This window comes from Silurus meridionalis, chromosome 18 (assembly GCF_014805685.1).
Source record: "Silurus meridionalis isolate SWU-2019-XX chromosome 18, ASM1480568v1, whole genome shotgun sequence".
Lineage (NCBI taxonomy): Eukaryota > Metazoa > Chordata > Actinopteri > Siluriformes > Siluridae > Silurus > Silurus meridionalis.
The window spans coordinates 8,959,243-8,971,626 of NC_060901.1; the positions used below are offsets into that span (position 1 = coordinate 8,959,243).

At 39.0% G+C, this 12,384-nt stretch overlaps 1 protein-coding gene across 1 annotated transcript; it reads left to right on the forward strand.

Annotated features, from left to right (window-relative positions):
- The first annotated feature begins 2,607 nt into the window (after positions 1–2,607).
- dyrk2 (dual-specificity tyrosine-(Y)-phosphorylation regulated kinase 2) lies at positions 2,608–11,662 on the forward strand. The gene is made up of 3 exons (XM_046873961.1): positions 2,608–3,245; positions 3,764–3,867; positions 6,917–11,662. Exons 1-3 carry the CDS (start codon positions 3,206–3,208, stop codon positions 8,507–8,509), a joined length of 1,737 nt encoding a protein of 578 aa, XP_046729917.1. The 5' UTR covers positions 2,608–3,205; the 3' UTR covers positions 8,510–11,662.
- The last annotated feature ends 722 nt before the right edge of the window (positions 11,663–12,384 follow it).

Sequence of the window (12,384 nt, forward strand, 5' to 3'; positions counted from 1 at the left end):
GTCATCAAAACTAAGACAAGTTTCTCCCACATTGATGTTAAATGCTTAAATCTGATTAGTGCCGGCTGAAAGAAAAATTACACATTTACAATATACTTTATTGTTATAATACTATGTATGATAACATACCTAATACACAAAATCTAAACAAAATGCTCAACAAAAATCATTAGAAATGTGTTTTTTATTAAAGAAATCATGTTAAAAAATCTAAAAATGTTATTGGAATTTTTATGGAAATAATCTGAATTGTTAGAAGTTTGTTAGATTGTTCCTTTATGTTTTCAGACATGTGAAAGACTCTAAGAAAGAGCTCTTTAAAGTTTCTTAACCTAACAAGCTGGAAGTGGATCTAACATTTTACATGGACATTCCAGAAAAATACACTTAACCATAAATGGATAAAATGCATTGTAATTCCTTTCATAAAAAAACAAAAAAACAAAAACAAAAACAAAAAAATAGAACTGAGTATCAGTAAGTTTGTTGATTATTTTCCTGTAACAGAATGCCCCATTGTATTTAAATTCCTTCCCTAAATATCGTTTAAAGCTGGGAACATGTACAAGCATATAAGTATTCACACCACTGATTTAGTTTCCTCACAAACAAATATATTGTTCCTAGATTATTATTTACTCATTCCATTTCCTGCTTGTACTGTATTACACAGATTTAAGTTATGTGCAGTTATTAGGACCTTTGCTTTTACACTACATAAACACAATAAACTGGATCAATTCAAAAAAACTGTGATGTGCATATAGTCAACTCACAGGCTGTATGCTTAACATTGATAAGATACACATTGATTCATCACCTATTTGACAATGATAACTTGTATTTAAACGAAATAGTTTTAACTCAATGTTTTGTGTATTTTATTTTCATTCAGTACTGGCAACCTCTTGGTGCACTGATTGTTAAAATGATTCATTGTATAGTCTCCACCCAAGTAATCAATCTAGCATCATAATCCTTTTAATTCTTGAGTCTTTGAAACTCTGGATTTTGAGTTATTTAGTCAAAAATATGCGGAAGACCAATTAATCATAAGTTGATCAACACCATTGTATAGCACATCATTTTCATGGTGTGAAGTGATGTCTGGATGATTACTTCAATTCTACCATTGTGATCACTGTATTTAGTGCGCTCTATTCTCTAATTACAAATGCCTTGTGAGCCATAAAAAGCTAGTTCGATTAATATTGAGCTAAATCCTGTGAAATCATTATTCGTTTTTAATAATGTTCTTATTCTAGTTTAAAACTTAGCTGCGGTGGGCTTCATGGTGTTTCCCTACATTTTCAGAAGTAGCATCTGATTAATTAAGGTAGAGGGCGGAGATATTTTTATATCAGCACTAGACAGTCCATGCATTCAGACGAATTCAATGACACTATGAACCGTGGCGGTCAGTTGTATGCATACGTGCTAGGTTTCATGTGTTAGCGCACATGCGAGGGGGTGAGAGCAGACCACGTGTTCATCCCACCCTCTAGTGGACAATGGTTATTAATCTGAACATGCAGACCTCCATTAACTTCTAGCATTATAAGCTATATACATTTTATAGAAATGTACAGTTACAAGGTCTATTAGACTTAATGGGCTCTTTGTCTATTTGGGAATTGGCTAAAATGTACTATGTGGAAAAAAACAATAAAGGGTTGCCATTTTAGAAATGTTTGAAGTAAAATCATTTAAGAATGCTGGAACATTTTTACCATGATTAAGTTGTTTTTGCTTATGTTTGCATGTCTTTGAAATAGCAAGAGAAGCATATTAGGTGGTCATGTTTTAATAGACATGTATATGTACCATCATATTTTACTTTACTTTCATTTAGCCACTGTGCGTCCACATAACCTTAGCATTGTGTAAGTTTGAGTGCTGGAACTGAGATAACTAAACATACACTGAGAGAAACATTTGACTGTGTATAATGTGTTTGAAAAATAAAGAAAGGAAGTGCATCAAATAATAATAAACTTAAAAAAGCATGAAATGCATCCTAGAAAGGCATACAATCTAAAGGTTCTTTTAGATCCATTTAAATGTCTTAGGTTTGTTGATCCCTGAAAAGGAGGATTTTTTTCTTCAAACCAGTTTGAACCATTTGGAAAAGACAGGCCCAATAACCATGCACAGAATATAAATATATTTAATTATGAAACGAAATGAATTGTTGAAGCACAGTGTTTATCTCTCTTTAACAGTGTAATCAGTGTCCAAATTTTTTCACACTACATTTACTTGTTTTGCTTTTTTATCCCTGTAGCTTTAGAGAAAATCTGAACAATCAAATACTGTACATTTGTCAAACTACTTCTTTATCTTGAGTCCACTAGGCTTGCATAAAGTCAGCTGTGCTAAGTTAGGCGACAACTTGGCTCGGTCCGGATGGACTGAAATACTAATAAAGCACTGCTGCATCTGGCGATCTGGTCAGACACGAAGCGAGGTCTAACGCTGGATTCGACAAGGTTGCAGCGTGTAATTCCCAACCTTCAAGCAAAAGTAAGGGCCAAAGCCATAAACAGCATTATCAGCAGATAGTCGTATGGCGTTTTGGGTAATGCTTTATTTGCATAGATCAAATACTGCTATGCAAGTTTTTTAAGGTGAGCGAGAATATATTAAATCTATGATTTAAAAACTGGGAACAGCAAGTTCTCAATGAAACCAGCCAAGTGTGTGTGTGTGTGTGTGTGTGAGTGAGTGAGTGTGAAAGAGAGAGAGAGAACTAAAGAGAGGTGGAGGCCAACCAGGGATTCTAGATAAACCAGGCAACACCCATAGCGACTCCCACAGCAGGATTTGCTCAGAAGAGAGCACCGAATGAGTCGCTCGTTGCAATGCTAGCACCAGAACTAGCCGGTTTCGCGCACGTGCACGCCCGGGTCGGTCGGCGCGCCGCTCGCTTGGCGCGTTCCTGAGCGATGGTGGTAGCGTGGCGGGGCTGCGCGAGCGCGCGCGGGGAAGCGGCTGCCCTGTAGCCGCCTGTCTGAAGCGGCGCTAACGTGGGGGCTCGCGCGCCTGGATGTAGCTGATCGGAGTCGGGTGCTCATCGCTCGCGCAGCCGGCAGGGGGACGAGGAGGAGGGCGGTTTTTGGAGGAGGGTGTTTTCTCTCTGTGTGCGTGCGTGCGCGCGCGCGTGTGTGTTTGTGTGTGTGTGTACGTACGCGACTCTCCAGCGGCCATGTTAACCAAGAAACCCTGCGCTGCCGTATACCCGACTGGTAAGAAGCCTAAAAGTCTAATTGTGAGCGCTTCTTTATTTATATTAAAAAAAAAAAAAAAAAAAGAACCCGCGCGCGCAGTCTGATGCTGCACATCGGACGCAGGGTTGGATCAGACCTACCGGATGATCGATTCGCTTCCGAATAGACGCAAAGATTTCTTTTCTAAAGGAAACCAGTGCGGTGCTAAAAAAGTAGCTTGTAGCTTTAGCACTCTTTCTCTTTCTTGATCGATCCCTAAACCAAACCAGCGTTTGAATATTATGGAGAAATCTGACTCTTGTTATCAGTTATCTGATATGCTAATACTGGTGCATGCTTTTCCCACCACCCTTTCTTCAGCCCTGGGTTGTAGATCCATCCTGGTGTGTGATGATCATCTGATCATCAGCAGAAACTCCTTTATTACAATTAGTGTGTTATAATCCTGGGAGCAATACTGTGTGCTTTTTCAGGGTTCAGTCTTCTTGTGTCAGGATTTTGTTTGTAAGTCATGTATGTGTTTGGTTGACTCCCAGGTAAAGGGGGTGAGCTGTGCACAGGGGCTGTCCGGGCTGGAGCAGGGAGCGAGTCGCCATCACCCGTCACACTGCCGCCTCTCAGGAACGGCAACTCGCTCACGGTACGGATACACTGGAGCTACATAACACACACAAACACACACACACACACACAGGTCCATTAATAATGACTGCGCATGCTTATTTCCTATCCTATTCATACATGATGGCAGAAGATTCCTCAAAGCACTACAAGATCTACACTATCCAGATCTCAGAACTCCTTATCCGATCACAGCATTCTGTAGTTTATCCTTAAAGTGATAGTTGCACTGATCTATTCAATCTACACACAATTACTCAACCTGCTCCCTCTGTATTTACCATATAATAAACAACAGACCCTACACTGTAGCTGAACATGTTATTCTTCATAGGTTCAACAAAAGATAGCATGATGTTCATTTTGCTAGTCTCACCCCTTTATCTTACTAAAGAAAGATTAAAAAAAAGAACCCGGAATATCTCTGATAATCCTAATAAGCCGACCGGTATCCTAAATATGTATAATATTAATAGTATACACTATAAGGTGTGTCGTCTGAATGACACCCCTATAACGGAGCATACCATTTCCAAAATGCTGATCCTACCTTCTTTGTATTCCTTGTCAAATAAAATACTTTTATGGCGTTTATTATTTGTGTGAATTATTTAGCTAGGGTAGTTTTATATCATAAAAGAAAATATATATTAAAAATTTTGTGTTTAGGATGTATATCTAATCATAGAATGGCTTTATATCTAAAAGTTTGCCTCAGCACAGATTCTCGTATACTCGTCATTCTGAGCAGCTATCAACAGGTATCTATTGAGAGATGTTTGTTTGGGTCGGTTAATAAAATATAATACACGAGTGTTGATTTTAGGCCAAAAATCTTGTCTGTGTTGGTTATTGAGGCAGACTGAAAAGAACAGAAAGGCTTTCTTTTGGGGAAAATAGTGCAGTAATACAGCTGTGAGCTGTAGCCTTGTTTTCTGTCATTGGTAACGTAGGCAATGAACACAATTAGGCCTGGCTTAACATATTGTGTGCTGAGCTGTGGAGCTCGACGTTGGTGGGGGGATGGGAAGAAAGAGAAGCAGCCCGTCAGCCTCAACCATTACAAGCTTCAACAACAGTCTAGACCTACTGGTCTGTTAGCTTGCATGAAACAACACAGGCGGAAATCTCTGATGAGGAAAAAACGTTTTTGAAACCCTTGATTGACATTCTAGCTTGCCTTGTATCTTTTGTGATGTGATTTCCTTCCTTTCTTGGTTGTATTTTTACTCTCCGCCGAGTGAAAGGGAATATTGGATTTGTACGAATGCCATTTAAATACGATGAAGCAGTCTTCATAGTAGTCCTAATGCAAGAAAAACAAAAACAATTGTGGACGCTAAAAAAAAGCTTAATCGGCTGATATTACTGGTGTGCATCTGTAAAGAATAGTACAATTTCTGGAAATAATTACTGTTAATCTTCAGCTGTGCTTCTTTTTAAAAATATAATTTTAAGACAAAAACCTAAGCTTTTGGATTTGAATGCGTGTTATTTGCAAGGTTTCCATTTGCTGATATGATTCAGAATGAATGCAACAGGAACGTATATATATATGTATGTGTGATGCATAATTGAGCAATCAAATGTCTAATGACAAATATGAAGAGCTTCAATATCACTCACAAACAGATGGAAAACCTTTTAAGAATGCGAGAGTTCGATATGTAAACTATATGAATGATCTCATTAGCTATGTTAGATGATGTTCAGACACAACTTGGACTTTATATGTGAATCATAGCAATTACTGCAGTCAGTATTCTGTCTTTAGATTCTTTGTTTCTCTCCTCTATTTATTTATTTATAAATCCATTTCATTATTTCTGTCCTTAACGGTTATTAGACAATTACTTTCTGTACTTTACCAGGAAGGTGTGTTAAAATAATTATACCCTCCAAGCAATGTCTTTTGTTTGGCTCCAGTTGTTTGTCCTGTGCAGCTGTCAGCACACATGTCCTCCGCATGACATTAGACCTGTAGCTTCCATATGCGGTGTTTTCTACGCGAGGTTATTCAACTCCTGTTTGTTAGTCTCACGGTTGGATAAAAACCACGTCGATCTAGTTTTGGGGTGTTTTGACACCAGTTATTTCTGTTCTAGGGTAAATGTGTAATACTAGGAATTACAATCTAGAGATTGGATAGTCCTGGATTGCTTTATACTTTTTGTGTACACTTTAGGGTTTACTCTTTGAAGATACACACTTGTCAAGCCAGAGACTAACAAGAACCACGTGACTGCACGATTCATAGGGGAAAGTACGATGTTGGGTGAAAGAGAAAAATGAAATCTCTGTGAACAGATGTATATAGAGCCAATCTGTCTTCTGCAACAGGATGTCATGGTAAAACAAGTCACAGGGACAATCACAGGCATCTTTCAGGAAAGAAGGAAATGCATGCCTGCTTTCCTGTCAACATCAGAAAAGCAGGAAATGCAGGCCTGATGTGTTCTGGTAAACAAAGTTGAGCTTTTGTTCACGTTTGAAGATCTGAAAATCAGAAACACCGGACAAATCCTGCAATTATAACATGAAATTATAAAGGACAACCATTTAAACACATGTATGCGGTCTGTGCCAATGACTGGGTATAAAATGCACTGATACATTTTATAACTTGAGTTTTCCCTTCTGTGGTCACGTGCATATTTATAGATTGTGTATCGGCCACCTTTGTTCTTACTAATAATAGACTATAAGGATTTAGTTGCTCTGTTTCCTTGGCATGCTCGATTTGTGTTCTAAAACTAGTTACAGTATACTCAACTTTACGCTATGCCCAGGAAAGGTGCAACATTATTTAATCCTACATTTTCTGAGATATTACCTAAATCAATCTCTTCCTGTTTAGTTGTGCCAAAAATCTTTAATGCATGAATTATCTGAGCAGACCACATGAGGATCCTCTTTAACAGCTTCTATTGTCCGGAGTTTAAATAATCACACATGTCCCCTTGGTACACCTTGACCAATAGTACTTACCTCTGACCTCAATCTAGTCATTTCTGTTTGTATTCTTCTTCACTTAGTTTTCTAATAGTAGATTTTATTTGTGTTTTTAGGTTGGAGGCAATAAGAACACGATGAATGACCATCTGCATGTCGGAAACCACCCGCAGATCCACGTTCAGCAGCTGTTTGAGGAAAACAGCAATAAACGGACAGTGTTGACTACACAGCCAAATGGGTTGACGCCTATAGGCCGAACAGGCTTGCCCGTGCCGGAGAGACAACAAGAAAGCAGCCAGTGTCGGGAGGGCAGTTCCGCCTCCACCAAATCTGCTGAAAGCAAGCCTAAGATAGCTCCTATTTCTCCTGAGCAGGCCATGAAGCAGTACATGTCCAAACTGACAGCATTTGAAAACCAGGAGATTTTCAACTACCCTGAAATATACTTTGTAGGACCAAATGCTAAGAAACGGCCAGGTGTGGTTGGGGGCTCAAATAATGGTGGTTATGACGATGATCAGGGCTCTTACATCCATGTACCTCACGACCACATAGCCTACAGGTACGAGGTGTTGAAAGTCATTGGTAAGGGCAGTTTTGGACAAGTAGTGAAGGCCTATGACCACAAGGCCCACCAGCACGTGGCCTTGAAAATGGTGCGCAACGAGAAGCGCTTTCACCGCCAAGCAGCCGAGGAGATTCGGATTCTTGAGCACTTGCGCAAACAGGACAAAGACTCTACTATGAATGTCATCCATATGCTGGAGCACTTCACATTCCGCAACCACATTTGCATGACGTTCGAGTTACTTAGCATGAACCTGTATGAGCTCATAAAGAAAAACAAGTTTCAGGGCTTCAGTTTGCCACTGGTGCGCAAGTTTGCGCACTCTATCCTGCAGTGTCTGGACTCCCTGCACAAAAACAGGATCATTCATTGTGACCTCAAACCAGAGAACATCCTCTTGAAGCAGCAGGGACGCAGTGGGATAAAAGTGATCGACTTCGGTTCCAGCTGTTTCGAACACCAGCGGGTCTATACTTACATCCAATCACGCTTTTACAGAGCACCAGAGGTCATTTTGGGCTCACGCTATGGAATGCCAATTGATATGTGGAGCTTGGGTTGTATATTAGCGGAATTACTGACTGGGTACCCTCTCTTGCCTGGGGAAGATGAAGGGGACCAACTAGCATGTGTCATAGAGCTACTGGGAATGCCCTCCCAGAAGCTGCTGGATTCGTCTAAGAGAGCCAAAAATTTTGTCAGCTCAAAGGGATATCCTCGTTACTGCACAGTCACGACTTTACCTGATGGCACGGTAGCATTAAATGGTGGACGGTCACGTAGGGGCAAGCTTCGCGGTCCCCCTGGAAGCAAGGATTGGGTAACAGCGCTTAAGGGCTGTGATGACCCTCTTTTTCTGGACTTCCTCAAGCAGTGTCTGGAGTGGGATCCGGCTTTGCGTATGACTCCAAGTCAGGCCCTCCGCCATCCGTGGCTGAGAAGACGCTTGCCAAAACCTCCCACTGGGGAGAAAACTACCGTAAAGCGAATCACCGAGGGCACAGGTGCTATAACCTCTATCTCCAAATTACCTCCCACATCCAGTTCAGCCTCAAAATTAAGGACTAACCTTGCACAAATGACTGATGCTAATGGGAATATACAGCAGAGGACAGTGTTGCCAAAATTAGTCAGTTGAAATACTTATTTTCATGTTGGGTTCTTTTGTTTTGTTGCTATCAATGTTGCTATTTAAAAACGTGGAAAGATGAGCATCCACGGGTGTGAAAGGTTTTAGGAATATAGTCTTGAATTCATCAATTATTTACATCTTTGTAGCACCTTTTTTGTTCAAAACACTATTTTTTTGTTTGTTTGTTTTTTAGAAATTCTAAAATGGCCAAGAAAGAGGGAACAGTGCTTTTGAGTTTTTATCTCAGGACTGTGTGGGATGCTGCAGGGCACATTCATGCAATCTGGCCTATTACTAATGAAGTCCTCATTAGTTTCCTCAATTATGTCTAATAGTATAGAGTGAAGACTCGCGACAATGAATTAAACTCGGATTTTAATGTGTGCACTCGCTAGCGTTTCGCTCCCTACCTCTTTAATCTGTTAGAACAACAGTGCATTGATGAAGGAGAATTTGCCATGTGTTTTTAAAAAGCTGTGCTGTCTGCAGTTGTGTAGCGTTTAAGGCTCTTTGTATTTGTGGTAGGTATTGTGAATGAGAAGACAGGATAAAAGAGAGAAGACATTTGAAGGGCACAATGAATGCAAAGCGAAGGTTTTAGAACGTTTGGTGTAGAAGGGAGAAATAAATAAAAAAAACAACAACAATGTTTACATGACAGATTTGGTATGTGCCTAAAATCTCTTGACATTCCTTATAAAATTCACTCAAGGAAAAGAGAGACTTCAGGGTAGTGTAACTTTATAAATAGACTTCTGGCAAGTTCAAAGGAATTTATTTAGTTCGACTGAGTGGAATCTGTTCTCAGCAGTACTCGACATGCTCATGTATTGAACTGTAAGCTATTCTCCGGACAAAGCTGCTGGGAACAAAACGGTGTGCTGGATGGTAACTTTGGTGCTTTACCTTTTTATATGAAAGGTAATATATATTTTTTTATATTATATTTTAAACCTCTGCTCAAGGAACAAAATGTTTTGAAGCTCATCATAGTCATCAAATAGGAAGCTTTTTAAACAACTAATTCTCCCCTGTAAGCACTGCTGCTTTTGAAGTGATTTAGAATGGATTGTGCTAATCATTTATCGACAGGACTACTTGAATCTAAGCCAGTATTAACACTATCATTGAAAAAAAAACACGGCAGAGAGGGGGCACTTTAAACATCTCTCATCTCATCCGGCTGTCATTTGTAATCAGAGATCACCTTCTGCAACTCTTATCACATTTTCTATTTTTAGTTTTCAGTGTGGACTCACTAGTATGCGGCCAGAGTTGAAACTCCGAAAGCTTGTTCCCTTCTTTGAATGAAATTGCATGTTTTTACCCAAACACAGAAAAATGAGTGGAAAATAATTTCACAAACTGGCCATTTTTTGTAGCAGTTTTGATGTGGTAAAAAAAAAAAAGAGAAAATAACAGACAAGTGTCTGGAAGCTTTGTAAATGTTTTATTTATTTATTTCTTATTATTGGTTGATTTTAATTATTTCTTAAAGAAGAGCTAATATAAAAAGAAACAGTGGCCAGAATGTGTGGGTTTTTTTTTTGGCCTGATTTTTGTGGACTGACTTACAATGTAATGCACAAGAATTCTGTCTGAAATTACTTTGAGACTCGCAGGAAAGCGCTCTTGACCAGATGCGAATGTTGCGATGGGAAAAAGGGGTCGGACCAAGGGCCGCTAAGTGGCAAAGCAAAGCTGTGGCATTTATGTGGGTTTTAATGCCCCTGCTACTGGTTGGCATGGTACCCAGCCTGCTGCACACTGCCCAGTCCCCTCTGGACGCCTACAGTACATTTGCAAATGCACAATAATCTGCCAAAATCAGCAGGCAGTTCACATTGTACTTTATATCTTTTTTTTTTCTCGGCTGTTTTATGAATTCACAGTGGTGGGGAATAATTGTGCCCTTAGGTTTAATACAATGTGCCTTTGATTATCAATGCCATTCATTTCTGTCCAACAGTGATGCCCTCATCCTACTCATTTGTTGTTAGGTACACCGAAATATAGGCAATTACAGAGATCCTCTCTTTGATGGTGATCGCCTTGCACTTGCCTGAGCATTGCCCAAAGAACCTCCTACAACCCATATAGTGGGTTCTGGGTGGAAAGTGACTGCACGAACGTTCTATATGCAGTTTGGACACATGATCCGAGTTAAGAACTTGAAAACTAATTGCTAACAGGGATATCTCACCAAGTCAAACCTATACCCATTACTTCTAGTGCAAAAGGGTCTTTTTTTTATGGCATCCATTTTGTCTTAAAAAACTCAAGGGGATACATTTGCATCATTGTATTACTCTATAAATGACACATCTTACTCTTTTACCTCAGACTGTTGTAATATTCTTGTAATTTATTAGCCCAGGGCATTTGGTATAAACCAAAGTGCATTCCTTTCTATTTTTTTTCTGTCTGTGGCTAGGATGAGGAAAAAAAAGCCAGATTTTCCCTTATCAGCTGAGGAAGAAGAGGCACTCGAACTCATTTTGCTTGTCAAGGGCAATATCTAGAAAAATACATCTCTACAGTCAAGAAGGAGAGGTAGAAAATGAAAGCTGAGGTTACATTGCCTTCAACCAGAAAAACAAAACAAAAAAACACACCATGCCTCCCAACATTTGTTGAGGCTGGATGTGTCTTTAATGCACCGAATATTGCTGCACCCAAAAACTTGCAGTGGCAATATTCAGCCCTGGCTGCAATATGGAGATTATTTCATCGGGGCAATTGAAAGCAAATGGCCGTTACATTTGAAAGGATGTACCTTTTTACTACTTTTTATCGAAACGTTCTCCCAGGAAGTTAGCTATCAACTCTTTTTCTTTTTTTAAAAAAGCAAAAAAACTAAACAAAATCTTCAAATAAGGAACAAAGTTGACATTTATTTGTATCCAACCATAGAAACGAACTGTACATATATGATCTTTACTAAGAATTCAATGTGGATGTGTACATATGTAAAATGTTTTTTTTGTCAAATGCTGCTGATAACACTACATGAGTTAGGTAGTGGATTTTAATCCTGGCGGCCAGTTTTATGATACTGTATGTATTGTACAGCTGATAAAAGTCCTTTTTTCTAGTGATCATTCGTTAAATTTTATTGTTGTGGCCAGAAATAATTAATAATAAAAGTTTTAATGGTGATATTTTGCAAAAGGGTTCATTTTGTTGACAGTCACTGAATTTAAATAACCATTTAACAATGATTTAAACATAAAACAATTTTTGGCTGACGGACACAAACCTTATCTTCTAGTATGCTTTTTTTTTCTCAGAAACAGATTGCGAAAGGAAGTTTTTGACAATGTCCACAGCCCTAAATGTTGCTTATATTTTGTTCAGATAACAAATCAGGGGAACTTTGGACACTAGAACTACTGTTCTGTTCTTGGAATATATTTTTTTACACATGAATATGCTAACAGGTTGTTTGTGTGTGTCTGGTTGTGCTTAGATGATATTTCTCATATATAAAGCTCTAATGTTCCTGGACCTTTTTTAATACCCACATTACCCTGCTGTAGCTACAGGACAAATCTACAGAAAGGTAAAATACAGTACAGGTGTTGGTGTAACATGGGTCTTGATTACTCTTTAGGCTCAGGAGAAACAAGTTAGTGCCAAAGCAATGAGCATAATCAAAACACAACTAGTGAGTCACTGTAAGTGAACAAACAGCTGAGAAGTCTCTCTCTGAAGTACATTATATTACATCTGTTTCCCCATCCAAGGCTTAACGGCTAAACGGTGAACACATGCACTCTGTACTGCTCAAATATTGCACATTTTCCAGCTTTACCATAAAGGAAATATTTATGCTCCTTAATATACGACCAGAATTCTGGAAATGTTGAGACGTTTTTTTA

Coding starts and splice junctions, on each gene's coding strand:
- dyrk2 (XM_046873961.1), top strand. CDS start 3,206: ATGTTAACCAAGAAACCCTGCGCTGCCGTATACCCGACTG. Junction 3,246..3,763: donor CGCTGCCGTATACCCGACTG/GTAAGAAGCCTA, acceptor GTTGACTCCCAG/GTAAAGGGGGTGAGCTGTGC. Junction 3,868..6,916: donor GGAACGGCAACTCGCTCACG/GTACGGATACAC, acceptor TTGTGTTTTTAG/GTTGGAGGCAATAAGAACAC.